Below are 23,282 nucleotides of genomic sequence, written 5' to 3'. Positions count from 1 at the left end.
AGAGGACCTGTCATCAACTATGGCAGGATTCGGGACAGTGTCATGGTGTATATAAGACAGGAATCTAGACCTTGAAAAGACGAGAAGAATTACAACCACAACCATAACTTCGATGACCTAGAGCATTTTAACATAACTCAACTCAATGCAAGCATGAAGACTATAGGAGATACTCGACAATTTTAACTCTAGTTTAGTATAAATCTGATCTACTCCTTGTAGTAGGTCTAGCCACCTTACTGATACTCGAGAGAATATAAATACATCAACCTCCATACAGGACGTAGGGTATTACTCCAGTCGGAGGGTCTGAAGCTGTTTACATCACATGTTTTGTTTTGTGCTCGATCTCTGATCTCGAAGGTATTTCAGTCTAATTTTAGACACATTGTCAGAAACAAATCTTCGACAGTTAGCGCGCCAGGTAGGGGTCTTCTTTCATTTTTCAGGATTGATCATATCTCAAGTGTGCATCTATATCGGATTCTCTAACACCGGTTTCTATGACCACTTTGAGCTAATGGCAATTATCTTCGAATCACCTACCGTCGGCTCCAAGATCACCTTCAAAACTATAGTTTACCACTGGGGTAATCAAGTGGACCGATCCACACCAGTATTCTCGAATTCAGCCCACTGGACACATACCACAATGTGGGGCACCTCGACTAGGATCCCAAAGAGTCTAACGTTCTCCAGTTCATGGTCACCGATAGTGACGGCGAAAGTCAAGAAAGTGACAACGGTGACTCCATCGACAGCTGGAGCAGTCGAACAGATCGATTTGTGTTTATGGCTAGAGCCGTTGAAACACCCATTGAGCAGAATGATGGAGATTAAGATACTATGATGAACGATAATGTGGAAATCCTTGAAGACCCCAGCGGCAGTAGCCACTGTTGCAGGAACCGACGCCATGGAGGTGCCATCGCAAGGCACTATCCCTGATACAACTCTTCATCGACGAACCATAGGAGGTCAAGTTTATCTTGATCTTCAACGATGACTTGCTGTGGATACACCTCCACCTGCAGCACCCCATAGATCAATGAATGAACTCTCTCAGAATAGTAATCAAGGGTGACATCGGCCAGACCGCAGATAAGCCTGGGCAGCGTTGTTTTCAATACCCTGGAGGCCAATGTTCAGGGCACCCCATATGATTCTAAGATCTTTTCCCGAGTTGGATCCAACAAATTCGCTAACCCCAATGGTCAACCAAATTAAGACCCTACTCGATGTAGCTCAAGTTCAGACAGCTCGAGCAAATAACCCTAGTGGCTCTAGACATCCCAGTCGGCAAGGTGCCGATTCGAGGAGCAACGGACACGAATATCCTTGAGTCGAGGGATCGCAGACGGGAAGCTCGAGTAGTCAAACTCGAGCACAACCTTGTGGGCCAAATTGTAACTGCCCTATCCATCGGTGCGGAAATCAAGAAGACTTAAGGAACCTCATTCCTTGTGATCGCCACGATTTACGGAGAGTAATAGACAACCGTCGTGAGGAACGCCATGATGATGATCATCGGTACAACAACCATAGATCTCCAAGACGAGATGGTCGACGTAAAAGTCGGAAGCACAGTCTTGGTGGTCGAATAAGAATGCCCCGAGAAGAAGGCCAAGATCTAGAAGCTGGTTTATTACGCGAGCAAAGTCCTACATGATCTAGACTGCGATACCCATAAGTGTAGAAGTTGCTATATGCTATCCTGATGACTTCCCGAAAGCTACGAAATTATTTTTAAGCGCACAAGATCACCGTCATGACGATGTATCAACTGAAGGTTGTTATACGCAATAGGAATAATACTGGACGAATCGCGCAATGGGCGGCCAAGCTCAATGAGTCCGATCACTGGATTTACTACCTTGGTCTTGATCTGACGCCCTTGTTCGACGACGATCAAAAACCCGTTCGAGGCACCAATCATCTCCCAACTGTTGCTGGCTAAACCCCAAAGATGAAGATCGAAAAATGCATCGCTCCCGGGCGCTGCATTTCTACCACGTCGTCCCCGTGCACGAAAGGACCTTTTAAGATCCAAGGTGCAAATTCTTCTACTCTATGCACTTCACGCCAGGTGGTGCAGACACAGCGAAAGAAGGCGAAGTCTTCTGGATGTAGTAACTTATTGGAGATGGCATCTAGCACCCCAATGGCAAGACCGCCCAATCGGAGGTCCCCTCCATTGGATTTAGGCTAAAGGACAAGTTTATGAGTAAAAGTGGTGGTGCTAGAGAAAGAGATGATGGTGGAAAAATTCTAAAGCAAGCAAGCTATAGAAGTCGAAAAGATGGATGACGAAACTCTCATCAAAATAAAAAATAGGCCTCATCCTATGATGAATTTCAAAGAACATTCGCTTCTCAGAGGTGGATTCTAGAAATTGTTTCCGTCTTAAGATATTTTGAGGCACTGATGTGGTGCCTCGTTCGGCGTGAAAGACAAGATGATGACGTCATGCGAATATCTGCCTGCCCATCTAGAAGCATTAAATACGCCTATAATTAACATTTCAAAATTTGGAGATATTCTTTTTAACTATACTTAGAGACAGATGTTAGGAAGTCGAGTTTTCAAGCCTTTCTAAAGTCTCGAGTGCGGATAATGGCAGGACACTCGACCCAATAGCGTTTCCACTCGATACTCGGAACAGAGCTTTTCCTTGCTTGATTATTTCAACTGCATGCTTGATTTACCTTACTCGACCAGGTTCGGACTTGGCAGTACTTGAGTAGACGCTTGTGAAAATCCTCCTTGCTGAGAAGAGTTATTAGGATACTGTCGAGTATCTAACTATATGATATATACACATAAGAAGTACATCATATATGGATATGATACTTTATTCATATCTTTAACGACTTCAGATATTACGGACCCGAATCTACAGGACTCGGTATAGTTGGATATCATGAAATGCTATATTAGGAAGGTCTCAATCAAGTTAATCAACTCGAGTACGACTAGTATCTAAACTGGATTCGGCTACCTTGCCTTAATGGACAAAACAGAGGATTCATTATCAATTATAGCAAGACTAAAGGTAGTGTCAAGGTCTATATAAGGCGAAGATCCAAACCCTTGAATGGATGGAGAGAATTACAATTAGAACCACAACTTGGATGACCTAAAACAGTTCAACACGACTCAACTCAACGTAAGCACTAAGACAATAAAAGATACTTGGTAATTTCAACTATAATTTAGTTTAGATCTGATCTACTTTTGGTAATAATTTTAACTTAAGTTATTTGTACTTGAGAGAATACAAATACATCAATCTTTATACAAAATGTAAGATATTACATTAGCTGAAGACTCTACCTATCTACATGGCACGTCTTGGACTCGATTCTTGATCTTAATGGTACCTAGTATAATTCTGAACATATTATTAGTAACAAATCTTCTACGGATTACCAGTTCGGCATGATCAGTTCGACGGATCGATGGTTGCAGCGCGAAGCTGGCGCTGAGTGACCACCGGCCGTAGAATATTCACGAGCGCTGGCTGAGGGACCGGACGCGTGCCACGATGGCCGTCTCATTTTTCAGATGAAAATTTCAAACATCTTATCTTAACATGTGCAATGTTCCGGAGTGAAAAACTGACTTATCACGAAGCTGTAGAAAATAGTTTTAGCAGCTGTAGTGTACATAAATAAACCGAAACAGTCATCCACATTTGCGGTGCATAAAATAGGCAGAAGCGCTTCGTCCTCTTTGCTTGTCCGTTTATTCTCTTCCTCCCCCTGCAATGGCGCCCATGGACCCTCCTGGACGACAGACGAAGGTACCTCTCCTCGCTGTTCATCTCATGCCACCGATTGTTCCCTTTGGACGCTTGCGATTATTCACTCGCTCTCCTCGCTCGATTCGATTCGTCCCATCACTCATGTGCAGGCACGTCGCCGCGTCGTCCGTGCATCAACTGTTGGGCTCTTGTTCACATCAACCGCAGAGATTATCCTCACAAGGTACGCTTTCCAAAATATTTTGGTCATGTCTCCAGTAATCCAGTTTTATATTTGAATGAATCTTACATGTACGTTGCTTTGTCAAATTGCTTGCGTTCGACTTACATTTGCGTTACCCGTGCCTTATCATGCTTGAGATTATTCAACCTATTTACTATTAAAACTTATCTCCCATATATCACCCACAACATCAAAGTTGGTAAGTATAAAATGCACAAGTTATATATATGTCTTTATTGTTCAAATATAAAAATTAGTAATTATAAAATACACGAGTTATGATAGATCAGATCTATCTTTATTATTCATTCAAGTTGATCAAATAGTTACCGTGTAAAATTAAATTTTATTTTTATTTTTAAAAATAAATTTAATCTTTTATGATTTATATCTTTCATATTTAAATAATTCTACACGTGGTCACATGCGTATGAGCTACAATTTTGGGTTCGTGAGGGCCCTACAGTTGTGGGTCTTAGAGGGAGGATCTCATGCGATGCATTTTAGATCAAAGGAATATCCATCTCCAAGAGAATATCCAATTTTATATCCTCTGGATTCTCCAATATTAGCGTTTGAACCGGCCGCCTGTGAGACGGCAAAATTAGGTGCGTGTCGTCACCTCCCGGCATGAACAAGGAGCATCGTCACCTGCTTTACACCAACCAGCGCGACCATAGTTCGTCTAACCTCATTTGCTTCACACCAGGTACTCCATATATAGGCCTTCTTTGTATGGATTTTTTTTTGGTTTTTCAAAGGGTTGAAACTATTCAAAGAGCTGGTTTTTTGCTCCGGCTTCTTGTGACTTTTTTTTTTTTTTGACTGAAATGAACTTAAGATGAGAAGCACATTGAGAGGAGTTTTTCTAATTTTTATTGTGCTAAGAAGCTAAAGTTTATTTTAAAAGCTAACAAACAAACTTCAACAGTCACAGTCACTTCCTCAACTAGCCAGAAACTTTAAAACTACAGCCTATCTAAATAGGACCATAGTATGAGAAAAGACCTAGTCTGTATTTCATACAATTAATTATAGGTGGAGGTTTGGTGTGAACTATCAAGATAACACCGTGGAGCATACAACCGTGTAACTTAAGTAAAACCTAAGAACAGTAGGGCCAAACGACTTACAGAGCTAGCCATGATTATATTGCCATTTGTTTCTATGTGAGTCAAGTGTCAACCACGCAGCACAAAGCATAGTGAAAGTATGAGTTGTACATGAGTTATGCCAACATATCACTTAGCGAATCGACTTTAAATGTGAAACAACAAAAAGTCCACGAGCATAACATTGAGAGCAAACGCATATACACACTTTTATGGGAAGATATAACTTTTGCTATTAAATTTATGTAGAACTAGGAACGGACATATATGGAACAATTGTTATGCTAACAAATGTCTTTAACGTAAGAATATGAAATTCCCAAGCCAATAGTCCTGGCCCCGTTCATATCCAACTACAGGGATATAATAACGGATGCAGGGAAGTCGTGAGTGCCTTTGAGGCAGATATTGACAAGTTGATGGTAGAGGAAACAAAGTTGTCCTTCCGAATCCGACTATCTTAAGTAGATCATTGTTATTTTGTTTAAGTTGGTCCTGATATCAAAATAAATGGTTGATATCCTGGTATGTCCAATATCATTTTAAATGCTTAAAACCTATCCTGAACTTAAACTATGCCTAAGTGTATTTTGTCAGGGACGAAAATTTCATCATGAAGGGATTTTCGTTAATTTTAGCGTTTCAATGGTTTCTCTTTACGATTCCTGTCACGAAGGAATTCCCTTTAAGACGAGATTATCGTTCTTTTCTCTTCAGATTCCTCTCGAAAGAAAACTGTTGGAGATAAGAGAAAATAAAAGAAATAGGTACGAGAAAGGGAATAAAAAAGGAACGAAATAAAAGAAATATAGTTGGAGATGATATTATGTGTATGTCTAACTTTACGAAATTCTTGTGCCTTTCCGAGCATGCCTTTAGGGCTCAGGCCCTGTTCCGAACGCAGGAAACAACGTAATTTCAGTCAGAATCCTGTGAAATTCCCACATTGACGTGGAGCCTTGACAGTAGATTAAGAATCACGTTTACCGAAGAAATAGATTAAGCAATCAGGCGCCACTAAGCTCACCGGGGAATGACCTGAACCAGAGGCAACCTCGGTTCACCACGGCCAGTCAAAAGGCTCTTGTGAACTTCTATAAGACCAGTAGCGCCTTGGAAACCACGGCCGAGGCGCCCCTGAAAGCTGCCCTCCGCGGTCCGCACCCCATACGCGCCTCGCTCACGGCTCCAAGCGGCCAAGAACAACCTCAAGGCCAGCGGCGACTGGCGCTTCTCCCAGCTTTTAAGGTAATCGCATCCATCGTTTAGCGCAATCCTGCACCGTCCATCTTCTTGCAATTCCATCCCTTTATCCGCCTCCCAAAAAGGATGCTTTCAGTTGCCGCGGTGAGATGAGAGGTAACGGATCGCCTAACCTTCTTTGCCTTGCGAATTGGCGGCAGCCTGATTTGATTTGTTTGTATCCCTGCTCGTTTTGCTTATTTCTGAAGAGCGCTATCCTTTGGTTTGCTTTTGCGTACGGTCTGTCTTGGCTTGCTTGCAAGTTTGGTTGTGTAATATACTGGTATTCTATATCTGCATCTCTGCTTAACCCGCAAATGCAAGATAGATAGGTGGTATTGCTTTCTGTACCTTACCTCCCTTCTTTGATTCTTTCCCTTCCTGACTGGAGGTGACATGAAGCTATAGTTGAAGGAATTCTATTCGCGTTTTCTGCCTATTTAGCTCATACCACTAGCTATTTGTTCAATTCATTGTGAAGCTCGCTCCTTTTCTCTTTTATTTGGTGATTATACACTGGATTGGTGCCTTCAGGCTGTTCCCGTGGTAGCAACCTGATCAAATCACGGTTTTTGATTTTGATATTCATATAGATGTTTGACATAAATTTTGCCCAGATTTACCCCCAATCCCCCAATTTACCTAAGTTTCCGGGTATCGCACACCCTCATTTGGCCTCCAATGTAGGCCCCGGCCCTGGATGAGGGGGCCCGGTTTAAAAAAAAAAAGATAAAAAAGGAACTATTGTGCTGTCAAACTACTGCAGATAAATACTTAGACATTCCTCGCAAAAAAAAAAGATTTTAATTGTACTATGATTAGTTTATTTTATTCGAGAACGCGCGATAGAGCTGCGTATTTCATATTATGAACAACTAGAGGTTGTTTCGCCTGCTAGAGTCCTACTTAATATTAGGTGTATGCTTAATTGCTTATGCTGATGTCAAGGGCAGTGCAGTTGGAAGAATTTGATTATTTATAACTCATTGCTGATGCCGCACATGCCACCTATTCGTTTGGTTACAAATTGATGACAGCTTACTTTCGTTATTGTCGTGGATATTTTTTTGCATTATAGAATAAGAATTATAGCTGTTACTTGTGCCGAGTTGCCAAATCTTATGGTCCTATACTTCTATGGGTAGTTCTGATGTCTGCTCTATTTGACCTTTTCAGGCAACACGTTCACAAGTAAGACAATAGTATAATATTGGCCGGGCCTTCTTCCTGGCTTGAGTTATCTTTGCGAAGAAATCGATTCAGGTTCATTCATGGTCTCCTCAAGTGAACAAAAAAGCAAAATGCGTAGCAAAAAGCCCCTGGGAATCCAGCTTTTTGAGTGTGTCCATGGGAGTCCTCTCTCTTTCAGATCATGCCAGGCTCTTGTATTAGTACTGACGTTCTTATCATATGCCAGCTATCATGCAACTAGGAAAACTACAAGCATTGTTAAGAGTGTTCTTGATCCTAAGACAAACCTAGGTTTGTTGCACTGGCCCAGTCATCTATATCTTGAAAAGTTAAAAGGCGCAGAGAACAATGTGACTCTCTCTAGTGGTTGGGCTCCGTTCAATGCTGAAGATGGCACCGCATTGCTTGGCGAGATTGATTTGGCTTTTCTTGGTGTATATGCATTTGGCATGTTCTTTGCTGGCCATTTGGGCGATCGAGTGGATCTAAGGATCCTGCTGACTATCGGAATGATAGGCACTGGATTATTCACTGCTGCTTTCGGAGCTGGATACTGGTTCAATATACACAACTTCTACTACTTTTTGGGCATGCAGATGATTGCTGGCCTGTTTCAGTCATCCGGATGGCCTTCAGTGGTTGCAGTAGTTGGTAATTGGTTTGGGAAGAGCAAGAGGGGGCTGATAATGGGAATTTGGAATGCTCACACATCTGTGGGAAACATATCTGGCTCTCTAATTGCTGCTGCAATGTTAAAGTTCGGATGGTCTTGGTCCTTCGCGGTGCCTGGTATCATGATTGCTCTAGTTGGGCTCACAGTGTTTTTGTTCTTGCCTGTTAGTCCTGATGTGATTGGAATTGAGGAGGATCTCCACTTGAAGGACTCTGAAAAGAATGACATGGACACCCCTTTGCTGGAAGGACACTTAGAATCAAAAGGAAAGGCAGTTGGATTTATTGAGGCATGGAGAATTCCTGGTGTAGCTCCTTTTGCGCTCTGCCTTTTCTTTTGCAAGCTTGTGGCTTATACGTTTCTATATTGGCTTCCCTTTTACATCAGCCACACAGGTTCGTCAAGTTTTTTGTATGCAATAAGCACAGTTTTTTTTTTCTGGCTTCTACCAAGTGAACCCTTTCAGAAAGCATTATTTGACATCCAAAGTTACAAGCCGTATGATATGATCTGGTCATTTAGTAGGATATGTGCTTAAGATATTACCTAGTGTCAAAGCAGATTAGCAATTGAAAATTATAAGCTCTTTGTGATGTTCAAATCAAAGTTTCCAACCCTTTATGTTGGCAAGCACTTACTAGAATTGAAAGTTAACGTTTCTAGTTCCTACAATCGCAGAAAGCTAAAAGCATTCTCATTACATTCATTAACTAAGATACATCATCATGCTCTTGTCTAAAGTTTTGTAATCATAACAGGAGCAGAACATTTCAGTTGGACTAGGCTCCCCTGAAATGCACTCTGCGACCATGGTGCTCTTTTGACTTGTTAGTACAGAAAAAAAAGTTGTATTCTTTGATGGACGCAGCATGTTACTGGTTTCTCACTCTTTTTAGGTATTGTTCAGTATTCGGTTTAAACAAACCAGAAACAAAGTGACACATTTTGTGATAGTATTTGCTAGTGTGTGCAATATGGTGCTACTGGATGATTTGAACTTTTGTTTTGAGTATTGTTGTATACTCACATCAGTCTCTGAATAGGAAAAAAAAGAATTTGTTGACTAGTTTGGGTGCATAATTAATTCCGATTTAATTCAGTCTCATCACGCATTGATCTCGTAAAAATTTAAATAGTTTTACTGCCCTGAATTAAAGGTTCTAAGAAGTAAAGCTCACTAGCACTCACATATTTTAACTCACATCACCAATCCATTCGTTTTTCAGCTATCGGCGGACAATATTTGTCGGACTCCTCAGCTGGGGTACTATCAACCCTGTTCGACGTGGGTGGCGTTGTAGGCGGCATCCTCGCCGGACACATCTCCGACCACCTCGACACCCGGGCACTGACAGCAGCAAGCTTCACCTTCTTGGCGATACCGGCGCTCTTCTTCTACCGCATATACGGTAGCGTTTCGCTGACCTGGAACATCGTGCTCATGTTTGTCACCGGGATGCTGGTTAACGGGCCTTACGCGCTGATCACCACGGCCGTGTCTGCGGACCTCGGCACGCACAGCTCCCTGAACGGCAACTCCCGCGCGCTGGCCACCGTGACCGCGATCATCGATGGCACGGGGTCGATCGGCGCTGCGGTCGGCCCGCTGCTGACGGGGTACATCTCCGCGAGGAGCTGGGGCGCCGTGTTCACGATGCTGATGGTGTCGGCGCTCATTGCCGGGCTGCTGCTGTCGAGGCTGGTCGTGGCAGAGATTGTTGCCAAGATGGAGCCCAGGAGGGCTGCTTCTGCTAGCGACCTGCCCGTGTCCGTGTCCTCCATGGATGAACCTTAACCTGGGAATGGTTGAGCTGGGCAGCTGGCTGTGTTCACGTGGGGAAGTGGAAGTGGTGGGAGAGCAGACCACCTCTGATTTGAGGCCCGAGTATTAGGTGCCCTTCTGTCCCTGAACTGCGGGATCTCGTTCTTGTGATGTATCACGTCATATGTATATGGAATGCCTGGTTGCTGACGATGCTGATTGTGAGTATGTGATCGGGCTACGGCGCGGGGATTTGCGTATCTGCTCGTTGAGCTGCATATGCATCCTTCTGTTAGCAAAAGCAATCCCAGAAAAAGGACAATGTATGCAAAGCTCATGGACAGGACGACCAGTGGACCCAAAAATTGTAGTAGCTGCGGAATGACTTGTTGTATAGCTTGTCTATCCAGGTTACGGGCATGTTGCAGCATGATCCTGCCTCTACTAGTGTTTATCAAGGTTGCTCTTTGCCTGTGCAGTCTTTGGGATCTTACTTTCACCGTTTCAGCTTTTCAGGGACCAAAAAATTGGCCGTGCCCATTTTTCACTAGTGCTGAATTTCTTCGTCATGATGCTAATTCGACGGAAGTAACGAAGCACGACGCGTAAAACGGGGCTTGATGGGCTTCTATTGGGCCAAAAGGACTTCTTCATTGGGGTGTCAATATTTCTAAGCCAACTATTGGGTCCTTGCAGGAAATTGCGATTAGTTGCAGGAAATTCTCCATCCACTTCCCCTCCACCTCGCCTCTGCTGCCTCCCCTCCCCGCGGCCTCGCTCAAGGTTCATGTTAGTATATAAATATAAAAACATTAAATTACGTAGAGTAAATAATAAATTATTTTTATTCTTTTTTTTAACATACGATATTTAATCAATCTTGTATGAATTACCCTCGTATATCAATAAATTACTTATTTATACTATATACATATTGTTAATATATAAAAATAATTAAATATGATTTAATTTTACATCTCTATTGAGGACTCGATCTCTGCAAAATTCCCCGCGGGAACAGAGAAGAAAGAAATCTTCGCTCGGTAACTAAATAAGAATGAAGATGAGGAAACATTGCCGTTGGAGCGGCAGAGGGTGATCGCGAATTAGCCAGCCCCCCTTGTTGTTTGTGCTATTCGGGCGCACAACTGGGCTTCGTATTTTCGCTGGGCGAGAACATCTGGGTCTCCGAAATAGGTCCGCAGTGTGTGAAGCTCTTGGGCCTCTTCATCTTTGGTTATTGGCAAGTTACACTCGGAGGCCGAGAGCAGTCCTCTCAGGAAAGGGTGGCAAGACCAGCTCTTCCACTTGGAGTCCCTGGAATCGAATTCTGATTCGCGATCCACACATAGTTGTTATTTGATTGCACGCTTTCCACTAGCACCATGCAGTGAAAACACTAGTCAACTGTGGTCACTACCAGATGGACTAAAAAGCCACGGCGATATGGCATTGCATAATGCAGCCATTATCGTGGCCTCGCTGCACCGGCGAGAGACGAGACCAACGAACAGCCGTGTTAGTGAAGCCGGCACGAATATGTTCCTGCATCAGATGCCCTCGGCAAAGCACGTTCTAGCTGGACACGCATTAGCCATAACTTTCGAGCTTCTTTATTTAACCTCCGGTTTCGTGTGAGATCTTATCTGAGCCGAGGCGAAAGCAACTGATCCAGCACGCGGTTTGCCAATACGATGTTCAGTGTTAACTGTTCGGTGCTCGCAATGGAACGCCGACCGGTCGCGGGCAGTCGTCCTGATCCGGGCCGAATTCGGGCGAGCGAAAACGCTGGCAGGGCAGCGTGGTCGCCCATGCTTCTTTGCCTTGGGTTTGTTCGCTCGCTTCCAGGTGATTGGACGCCGCACCAGCACGGCACGCCGGTTCTTGCTGCAGTGCAGTACTGTTCCAGCTGCTCCAGCTTTCCGGACCAACTGTCTAGTGGCTACTGGCCTACTGCCAGTCTGCGAGTTTTTTTTATTTGTATATTTTTTGATATTAACATTTAAATAAATAGATTTTCGATGAAAAGAATTATAATAGCCGTGGCGTGAACAGTGTTGCGTCAAAAATCACTGTTCATAGAACTGTGGTCTTTTGTTACTCAAAATTCTAAATTTTTTTATGTGTTTCATAATTAATGTGCAACTCATTTTAATTAGATTCACATAAAAAACATGTGTATAATTTAAACTAAAATTCTGGCAAAAAGACTACTTTAATAATTTTTAACAATTGTTAGGGTCTCAAATAAATTTCCAAAAAATTGAAAAAATTCACTAATATTCATCTTATATGATGGACTAATTTCTAAAATTATTTCCAGACCTAGCCTATATGGTGAAAAAGTGAGTTCTTTTATAAAGCTCTATTCACGTAAAATGATTAAAATGTATATAATAGAGTATTAAAAAAACTCACTTTTTTACCATATATCCTAGGACTGAAAATAATTTTAGAAATTATTCTATCACATAAGATTAATATCAGTGAATTTTTCTAGATTTTTAGAAATTTATTTGAGACACTAACAATTGTTAAAAGTTATAAAAGTATATCACCGATGAGAGGATGATAGACGTCTATTTTTATAATTTTTTTTTCATAAAAATCTATTTATTTAAATATTAATATTAAAAATTATACAAATAAAAAAAACTCGCCAGTCTGCTACTGGTCTAGTCCAAACAATTTGGAATTCGGACAGCCCCGCAAAGCAAAAGCTCGCGCGCTCGTGTCTGCCTGTTCGAGCAATGCTCGCCTTTTTCTGCACTATACTGCTGCTCGCTACGACTACGAGTAGTAAGTACCCGGCCGGCCAATGCTACCGCACCCCGACAAAGAAATGAAATTCGTACACGAGCAACAACATCACGGCGGTTAAACTGATAGTAGTACGAGATCACACTACCTCCCAAATCTCCGTTTTTGTTGCCACGCAAATCAATAGTTGGTTGCATGTGCATGGACATTCATACGCTAGGCACAAATTAGAATATGGCTAGTCCGCACTCCTCACATGCGCTGCGTTGATATGCCAGTCCGATCCGACGTGCAGAACAAGCCACCACAGCTCGCACTAGAAATATGAATATGAAATTTCCTCAAGCTCTTATGCACTCATGGTTTATCAGAGCTATTTATTTACATTAAGATTTATATTAAAAGATATTGTAAACAAATTATAATATAAATAAAAATTATGAATGTATAAATATCAAATGGGATAAATGAAGATTAAGATAAAGCATGTATCCTACATGTCCACGTGGACTTCTATTTCTCTAAAAATTTAAGCCCCGAGCTGTCTCTCTACAGTCTACGTGGATCACTCTCCCTCTCATCCCCAACAAGTGGCGAGCCGAGGCGCACGTACGTACGCGGCTCCACAGATCGGACCAGCCACTTGCGCGCGCCCAGGCGGCCGCCCTTATCCCCGGGTGTAATCCAAACAGCCGCCCTGGGTGGAAAGGTGGTAAAGACGGCGAGAGCGAGCGAGTTGATCGGGCGACCGATCGCGCCGCGCGCGGAAAATGATGAGCGGCCGAGCCCGGATCGCATGAGCAGCGCGGCGTTTTCACCCAAGGAACGCTCGGCCGGAAAACGAGCGAGGCCTCCGTGTCACAAGACGCCAGGCGAAGGAGCTATAGGAAAGCCATCGCGTTGCACTGCGGTGACCGGAGAAAGCGAAAGGGGATTGGAAGGGAGGGAGGCGTGACTGACAGGGACCGGTTGGTTGCGGAAGAGAACAAGAACAGAGACAGGCACTCGATCGTCCCCCGGCTGTCGATATGATCCTCTCTTTTCGGTTGTTGCTTTGCTTGCTCGGTGCAACCATATCATAAGCAAAAGCGCCACGAAAGAAGTTCATGCACAGGACTAGGGGAGGTAGAGGTGGATGTGTACTGCAATAGTTTTAAAATAGATGTTGTTTTATAATACGTGTAGTCAAAGTTAAAAATAGATCATTAATACACACAAAATTATTAGGTTTTGACACATGCAAATGAGATGAGTGAATTTATCATGATAAATACTTTCGTATGGTTATATGTTAACACAATTCATGGATAAATAATTATAAAAAGTCATATTAAAACATGTATATTAGTGTCCATATCGATGTGCTAAATGATAAGTAAAAAAGAATAGAGGTGGTATATGCTTAACAACTGTAGGGGTTGACTTAATCGGTCGTTATGTTTGGATTTGCAGTTCATATTGTGGGCTCCATCCCACTAACTATGAATAATACGTGCAAATATGTTCTTTAATAATTGGTGTGCATTTCTCGCTAACTATGTTGTGCCATATACAACGTGCATTTCTCACCGATGAATTGTTGTTTTATTTTTCTCGGAAAGGTATGATGAAATTAAATTCTCCTTATGTACACTTGGCTAGCAATAAGCAACTAGTCCACGTTGTAACAAAAGATACTATTCCCTACAATCCAAAATACAAGTATATTTGGACATCGACATGGTCTTTAATATACCATTTTGACTAACAAAATCTATAAAAATAGTATTTTAAATAGAGAGAGTTATATATTATGATAGTATTTTTTATGATAAATCTAATAACATCAACCTTGTATTGTCCATCTTTATGATTTTTTGTTATTAATAGTTAAAGCTAAAACTATTTAATTTGGAGTAAAATTAAATAGACTTATATTTAAAATCAGAGAAATTAGATAGCAATGAGAACCACGTGAAGTGAGTGGCAGGAGGAGCGGTGCCATGTCTTAGAAGTGCAGAGTGACAGATATGGAGGTTTGGCCCCTAGCTTCTTCCCTGTCTTTCTCTCGCTTAGCTTTCCGATGAGCATAAGTGCATTCTTTTTGGATTGTGGTACGTGAAAGATTTTCTGAAAAGACGAAGAGGAAGCGTCAGTTCTACGCGCACAATCACACAAAAGGAGCAAGAAAGAGCTGGAGTACGTAGTCTATATTTTTACCTAGTGTGCAGCAACAAACCATAGCTAAACAATAATATTGTCAGATTCCAGATGCAGTAGATATATATTGTTCTCGTGTGTTTTTTTAACGATAGTAGCTTCTTTCTACTTTCTAGGCTCTTTAAATAAATGCACGAAAATGAGAAATAACTCCAGAGAACTGGAGGACGATGTGGTGGTACGGCGTAGGAGGCATCTCAAAAGGGTCGTCCGTGATCGCAACACATGCAAAGTCCCCCCCCCCCCCCCCTTTCCTTTTTGGCTGCCCAACGAGGTAGCATTTTCACCTCTTATCTAACCCCTAACCCATTCCAAGTTCATGTCACTTATTTTTGTTCCTTTTTCTTCACATTCTTGCATCAACATCGTTGCCGTCTTTTGCTCGTGAGCTTCCACACGCAATGAAAACACGACCAGGAATTCGAGAGCCAGGCCACGCTTTGCAACTTTGCATGCTCCAGTGAGATGTAGTTTGGTTGGCATATCTTTGTTCTCCACAGTGACACGCATTAGTCTTTAGGCCCCGTATTTTGGGCCCATTTGCCTCCCCTGTGGCCTCATGTGATTACTGGTACATTTACTTTTATTAGAGGTGTGTTATCTGAATATCTCTTAGTTTAGTTTAGTGGATGTATATAATTTTAAGAAAACATATATTTGTTTTAGTTTCGTTTAACAGATACAAATATACGATCTTATCCTAGCTCGAGAGTGATTTGAGCTTCACTCTGCAGCCTGGCTCGTCTAATACAGACTTTACATCCGCTCATGCAAACGAACCCACTTGTCAGTGTCACAAAATCATCTTTATATAAGTAATCAATCACAATCTCAACTCTTGCATTCACTCATACGGTCTCAGATTTGGTTAACCAAACCAAAACTTAGCACAACCTATCCAGACAGATACAACCAACTAAACAATCTTCTTTTTAACAAATATGACTCCACTCAGCATAATTTACCTCAACATGCTTATATGATGCAACTCTATGAAATCGCATCCGGGGAAACAAGCTGTCGGCGGATGATCCCTGACAATAAATTCGGGGTATACTGGACGATGGATGTGTTGATCTACATTTTTATTAGGTGTATATCGAACTAGATTTAAGAACACAATGATTTATCCAGGTTCAGACCTCCTGTGAGATAATAGCCATACATCTTGTGTATCATCTTATGAGTTGGGTGAACTTGTTACTAAGTGTCTTCTCCTCCTTTTACAAGCAGGGTCTTCACCCTTTTATATACTAGTGAAAAATATGTTCATATAAACGGATCATGCCAAAATAGATGATAGATCTACACCTAACAAAGTCTAGCTATTCCTAGCTCATCATGATGATGGGTACGCACGCCCATCCCACTCTAGTCGTCTTGCACACCTTGCTCTGCGACTAACAAGGGTCTTGCTTTGTGACTAGGAGGCTGGTCGCACGAACCTCGCCTTGGTCACGTGACGAAATGGTGATCTTAATAATACCTACTTTGGCTAACACTTAGCGGCACAAGACCCGCCTCATGAGGCACCCTCTTACCTAGTAAACCATCACAAACACACCCTAGAATTTTCTATAGAGTATAGTAGCCACCAAAATACAGAACATCCGGTGCACTTGGCAAAAATGGAAAAATAGACAACATACGGCAGTGTATTTATGAAATTAGACAACATGTCAGCGTATTTGCAAATCTAGCACCTATATTCGGCATCTCAAAATCCAAAAACCCATTTTCGGTACTTCAAACACCAAAAAAGCGCCAGCCCCATCGATTTCAGCACCTGAGGTGCCGAATATGACACCGTGCACCATATTCGACACCTCAGTTGCCGAAAACTCTCTGTATTTCATCACTGATGTCAGGTGCTGAATACGGTAAAAGTGCCATATTCAGCACCTCAGGTTCTGAAAGCAGGCCTGGCCTTCCACCCTTGCTTTCATCACTGACGTCACAACTCTTCGTGTCATTTCATGTCGCATAGCACTCCTAGCACAAGAGGGGCATTCTGTTCCAACACAGACATTACAACATATTTGAAGCCAATTTAGATGCACTACTAGCAAAGCCAACCAGGGTCTGAATGTAGCATAACTTTGTTTCATAGAGTATGGGCGAATAAATAAAGAAAGAAACTGAATGTGTGAGTGTGTGTCATTTCGTGTCATCTCTCTGCATAGAGTGCAGTATCTACTGGTGATAGTAGGGCTGAATAGAGTGCACTAGCATAACTTTGTTTCATCAGGATACGAGAGAATAAATAAAGAAAGGAATCGGATGAGTTAGTTTGTGTAATTTTGTTTTGACGTAATTTTATCGACATTTTGTTATTCATTTATTGTATTTTGTGGGTATTTTTTTAGTGAAGTAACATTGGGAGGATACAAATTCTAATTTGTCGAACAATAAAAGTTGTGCAGTACAATTATCATATAACCCAGCATAGAAATTATATACGCTGATAAACATTAAATGAGATATAGGGTTTTTCATCGCAATGCTAATGGACCCTAACCATAAAGAGATGGCAACAAATATTAGCATGTACGATACGTCTAAAGACTAACCTAATAGTGTGCTGCTGTTAATCCTAACATGCTATAGGGAATAAAAAAATACAGAGGTATAATAGATACTCTCTACTGAGTGCACCTAAGATATTTACCCTTTCACAGGTCATTGGGGCCAAGCACCTTAGCCCAATGGGCTCTCTCCCGCTTCTTTTCCCTCTCTGCTTCACGTGCTTGAGTCACAGCGCGCTCCGCTGTTGCCTGTCTCATGCGCTCCTCCTCCTGACGTTTTAGGCAGAGTTCCTCCTGTTGTTGCTTGTACCCCGGCATTCATACGCTTTCCTCCTCCATTGCATGATCATATTGATCAACCGCTTCTGTTGCTCATTTTGCTCCATATATAGCCATTCCATGAAGTCACAGATAGGTGGAGGCGACTGGACGAATGAAAGAAGATGATAGATTAGTAAGACATTGCATGAAATCATATGAAAAGTGCCACATGAGTTAACTATGTTGCTATATCGTTGGGTACTCGTACGGTCCCTATCGAGACTTATCGTACTGGTAGTTGGCACACATGATTAAGCGTAGGCCATATGTGTAGGAGATGTCATGGGACTCGCGAAGTCTACACGGGTCATCACAGAAGCACATCGACAGTTTGACCCCCTGGGGGATGAAAACCCTCAATATTTCTTCGGTGGGTTTGGTGGAGCTGAGGAAGACATTGTTGTTGAGGGGGCAAATGAAGGAGTGGTCTATGCATGGTTGAGGGTGGGGTTATTGATGGTGCTGAGGGCTAGTGCATGGACTGATTCATGGGCTTGACCGGGGGCTGGAGCATAGAATTTCAGGCGAAAGCTAGAAAAGTTGTGGCATTAATGCTTGGCAGAGATTCCCTATGAAAATATGTTGCTTGGTATCTAAAGCCATAGTCAGGATAGATGTGGTGCCATTTCATGGTTAAAGTTGTGTCGTATGGTCACTTCATGTGTAAAACTTGATTGACGACACAGGTTCGCTTGAAAGCGTCTAAGTGATGATTTTCACTTGTTGGAAAGAAATGTGCTTAGATAGTACGTTAATATAACAAACTAATCATCACATGCATTAGACATGAAGTTCACAATTAGTTAATAACATAGTATGGTAATAGAAGACACTAACCATATACCCATTTAAATGAACTAATGTAATGGAAAGGTACACAAAATGAATAGTCATACAACAGTCTGAACAAAATACATTCCCTAAGCGTTTATGGTGGGTGGGGTCTGGTGCATGGACCACGAAAGGTCTAGGGCCAGCTCTACATGTCCGCTGCAGACGGTACCACAAAAGCTACTCCCAGTAAGTGGTGTTGCCGTATTGTCCAGTCTGAACGACGGCATCAACCATGGCTAACTCCATTCACCTTTGTATGTGCTGGGCATTCACAGATGCCCAGTCCTGTATGCATGTGCCCCTGTGTAAATAGTTATAATTTATTAACATGGATAGCCAAAAGATACTAATGCTACCTAAAATAACATACTTACTCATGCGCCCGTCCGGCGTCTCATGGGGGAGGTACTGGCACCACCTGTTGGTACTCTAACTGCCTCTATACACGCTCAGAAGAATATATTTCCACGTTGTTCATGTACAATAAGAAACATCTGATCAACCATAAGTCTGCGTCACGTCAACAAGAGGATGCGATGAGCCCTCCACATGTAATTTCAGTGACTCGTGCCATACACCAAGGATCCCACTCCACGAGATCTGTGCTAAGGACGTCTAAATCACTGATCACTCGGAGAGTAGTTACAATGATCTTGCTGCTAACTCCATCGTAGCTTGGCATGAATCCACCGATACCCCACGCAATCTTCATCTCATTTGCAATGCTATCGGAGGTGGGGACTGGATAGTAGCTCTTGAGCACCTAAGGCTGACAAACCGGGATGTACTCCCAATTCCAAAGCTATAAGAGGTATAGACAATCTGTAATAGATCCCTTCTTATTTGATCGCTGGGTAGCATCATACAATCCTATGTAGGTTGCAGCCAGCACAACAGATTCCTAACTGTAAGATGTCGACTCATAAGGATTTGAGGTGAGCTGACTCGTTAACCATACAATATGGGAGACGGCATAATCGCCTACCGTGTTACATAACATGATGCCTCCAAGTAGGACATACAAGTACAACTCATAGTGCTGCATAAGTGTAGCCTCGTCCGCATACGATGGTCATGGGCTTAATTGTGACAGCCCATAAATCCAAGACATGGAGAGGCCAATATCCTTCATATCATATTGCATACCAAACCTACAAGATGCGAAGGGTCAATAAAGCTTGAATAGTAATACAATATTTGAAGTGCATTACATAACAAATAATTACCTGCCCTCAACATAACCCTTCAACTGCTCCCTTACTGGTCACGAAACTACTAATGGGGCACCCCTGATTGGTAGCCCATTCAACATGGCCATGTCCCTCGATGTTACGGTCATCTCGCCAAAATAAAAGTGAAACATGTGTGTCTTATATCGCCATCGGTCGACGAGACCAGTCAGCAGTGCCTCCTCAATTATTGAGAGAGGTGTCCTACCACCGCCCGCCATAGGCGCTCCGGCCATCATGAGAGCGAATGGTAGTAGTCATGCTCATGCGAGGGGCTCGTGGAATCGAAGGTCTAACTCTTTAATAGTGTGGACACTCTGGGCTCGCAATGGAACCAACTGCAAAAGGTATCCAGCACATGTACTGAGTTAGTAGACAATTATCATGGTAATTAAAAATCACATATAATCATGGTATCTGTCGCCCTGTGAAAATCATCCTTCCCCTATGGTTCTTATCGTACCGTTGCTGAAGAAGCTCAGGAAAATCACCATGAGCCATTACAATGATTTCATGCTTCATGGTTCAATAAGTACGTGAATAACAAATTAGAAAATATTACATGCTTCATGATTCAATAAATAGGTGAATAACAAGCTTCTTAATCTAAATAACCAAACTATTCAAATAATCTAAATACTCTATTTTATCAACTTAATATAATTGAACAGGTTAAATAATCTACTTACTCTAATTATTATTACTAATCTAAATATTAATTATATACATAATTTAAATACTTACTATAGCTGAAGGTAGCGTTCTCAAACTGTTCAACAAGCACTGGAGCTCCACTCATCGTGCTGATGTTGCTCCTCTTCTCTTCGGTCCTTGCCTCGCGCTGCTGCTTCTCTCCTCTCCTCACGCTGTGCTGCTGATCTCCTCATATAACATGCATGGCCACCACGCGATGCACCGAAAGCAAAAAAGAGCAGCAGCACGCGGACGTACATCACCAAAACTCCCACGACGTGACGTGATTGAGCGGCGACAAGACGACAACGGCTTTCGGCAGTGACAAGACGTGCATACGGCCCCGACGTTTTTGGAACATGAGGTGACGAATATGACACTGTTCATCGTATTTGGCACCTCAGTTATCAAATACAGAAAGTTTTCGATAACTGATGTGCCGAATACAGTGCACAGTACCGTATTCAGCACCTCAGGTGCTAAAATCAGTGGGGCCGGCGCTTTTTTGGTGTTTGAGGTACTAAAACGGGTTTTTGGATTTTGATGTGCCGAATATAGATGATAGATTACAAATACATCGACATGTTGTCTAATTTTTTAAATACGTTGACATATGTTATCTATTTTTTTATTTTTACTGTGGACTTAAATTTAGAAAATACACAATGTATTTTCAGAGCTTCAGAGCTGGCACAGTGAAAGTCAATAGTAATAGTGAAACACAAACACTTTCCATGTCCAAAAGCAATATCCAAGCGTGCTTATCATTACTCACTAAACACAGTACTACGACAGCGCCATTGCAAATGTCTGAGACCTTTGTCACCCATGTTCACATTCCCTTTCATGATCTTCTTCTGTTTCCTTCTTTCCTCACTGATTGGTGAGCAAAAAGCGGTACGTCTGTATCTTTGTTTATCATGATCGTGGGATTCGTGGCTAGTGGTTCAACATGTTCACTGCAACTTTGGAATTGTTTTCCCATACGAGGTAGCTTATCCATGAAGAGATATATACGACGATTGCATCAAGATACGTATATAGGTGTGGACCATGTGTACACCACTTGTACATGTATGTATCTCTCCGCTAGCTCTTTAGTTCTCTCTTTTCTAGTCCTTTTTTCAGTGGGAAAGGTTGTATTATTGTATCACTTTACAAGGGATGGGGGTCCATCGATCAGACGACGAGAACCATCAATCCATGAAACGATCTCAGCCGTAGATAAGCACAATATGTAGCGCTGGCGATACACAGACGGTCAAATTTTGCGCATATATACAATCCAAGCAATCTGACTAGGGCCCTTTACGTTGCATACATGTTCCTGACAGCTTTAAGATGCTCCTGCCTTTTCCTCCCCTTGGATCAAATGACCAAAAACACGCATACTTTTGAAAGACTAAAAGCATGTATGTAGTTGTTCTTTGCTATGGACAACGAAGCTTTTTTCCATCAGTACAGAGTTCATGCATTGTTTTGCTCTCCTTGCTCCCTGTTTCTCCCTTTGTTTGCTTAAAACCTTTTCTTACTTCTTCCCAAAATCTGAGGTCGGCTGATGGGCACATCTAGTTTGAAGATTTGATTTCTGTGCGCGGCAGCAAGAGTTGTTTGGTAAGTTTTGTAAGGGCATATGCTTCTCCTGTCACCAATCAAAATTCTAGCGTATACTATTCAGGGTTCAAAAAACCGTCGGTAACCGCCCAAAAATCGCGGTTACCGAACTTCTCGGTCCGGTCCGGTTTTCAGAAACCGAACGGTAACCGAAATTTGAATTTAAAAAATTCGAAAAAATAAAAAAATTTAAAAAAATCTTAAAAAAACTAGACACAATTCTAAGACCTTCTGTGAAAAACGTTTTCAAAAATAATGTCGTTTGCATCATATTCTATAGGGAGAAAGTTTGAAAAAAATGAAAAAAAATTGAAACGTGCGGCTCAGTTATTAACTCACGTTAAGGAAAAGTGTAACATGCAAACACATATTTTTCTTGTATAAAACATATTTTAAGAGAATCTTTAAAATTGATTTCACTTTATTTAGAGTTTTATTAAATTCTCTATGATTTTTACAAAGTTCACAAGCATAAAGTGAATATGTTAAGAAACAGCACTGTAATTAACTTTTTCATGTCTACTATTATTTTTTCTACGTAAATCATAGTATAAATAAGCTAATGAAAGTGGTTTCACTAATTTTTGAGGTGTGATGGGTCAGTTATGAATTAATCTAGTCGCAACACATTTACACAATCATGCATGTTAAAATGACTAATTTATGAGTTCATGTATTTTTAAAAGACATAGGATCATGTAAGAAGACTAACAAAATTAGTTTCATGATTTTTGGATTAGCAAAGAGTAAACTATGCATTTAACTTGGTTTAACAAATACAATTTCTCACAAAACATTTTGAACTTTTTTATGAGTATAAATACTTTTATCATGTAGATCATGTTACAAGGAAGCCAACAAAATTTATTTCACTTAATTTGAAGCTCAGATGAATTAGTTATTGATTTTACAAGGTTGAGCCCATTTTTGGGTTTTTTGTTGAACTACGCTGAAATTTGATAAAACCGCTCGATAAATCGAGAAAACCGAGCGGTTACCGACCCAAACCGCTCGGTAATCGACCAATTCAAAAATGCGAGAAAATCGTTCGGTAACCGACCCAAACCGCTCGGTAACCGACCAAAACCGAGCGGTTACCGAACAGCTAAAATCGCAATTTTTTTTTCCAAAATTCAAATTT

The 23,282-nt window shown here is 41.7% G+C and overlaps 1 protein-coding gene and 1 long non-coding RNA gene across 3 annotated transcripts; one reads left to right on the top strand and one right to left on the bottom strand.

Annotated features, from left to right (window-relative positions):
- Positions 1-6,186: 6,186 nt before the first annotated feature.
- On the top strand, positions 6,187-10,444 carry LOC133888105 (putative glycerol-3-phosphate transporter 1). Of its 2 annotated transcripts, none has more exons than XM_062328226.1 (3): positions 6,187-6,346; positions 7,517-8,599; positions 9,431-10,444. In XM_062328226.1, the coding sequence occupies exons 2-3, from the start codon at positions 7,612-7,614 to the stop codon at positions 9,997-9,999; spliced, it is 1,557 nt and encodes a 518-aa protein (XP_062184210.1). In that variant the 5' UTR covers positions 6,187-6,346; positions 7,517-7,611; the 3' UTR covers positions 10,000-10,444. The 2 variants fall into 2 exon arrangements, with proteins under 2 accessions (XP_062184210.1, XP_062184211.1); XM_062328227.1 differs by having other exon boundaries at positions 6,211-6,457.
- A 9,136-nt stretch (positions 10,445-19,580) lies between these two features.
- On the bottom strand, positions 19,581-20,675 carry LOC133887936 (uncharacterized). The gene is made up of 3 exons (XR_009903674.1): positions 20,579-20,675; positions 19,832-20,172; positions 19,581-19,756 (listed from the first exon to the last, which is right to left on the bottom strand). It is a non-coding gene; the product is annotated as an uncharacterized LOC133887936 (long non-coding RNA).
- Between the last annotated feature and the right edge of the window lie 2,607 nt (positions 20,676-23,282).

Source organism: Phragmites australis, chromosome 13 (assembly GCF_958298935.1).
Source record: "Phragmites australis chromosome 13, lpPhrAust1.1, whole genome shotgun sequence".
Lineage (NCBI taxonomy): Eukaryota > Viridiplantae > Streptophyta > Magnoliopsida > Poales > Poaceae > Phragmites > Phragmites australis.
This window is presented reverse-complemented; position numbering and strand designations above follow the sequence as displayed.

What these genes read in the sequence shown, in the direction of transcription:
- LOC133888105 (XM_062328226.1), top strand. Translation starts at nt 7,612, where the DNA reads ATGGTCTCCTCAAGTGAACAAAAAAGCAAAATGCGTAGCAAAAAGCCC. An exon ending in CTTTTACATCAGCCACACAG is followed by an intron (nt 8,600 to 9,430) that starts GTTCGTCAAGTT and finishes TTCGTTTTTCAG; the next exon opens with CTATCGGCGGACAATATTTG.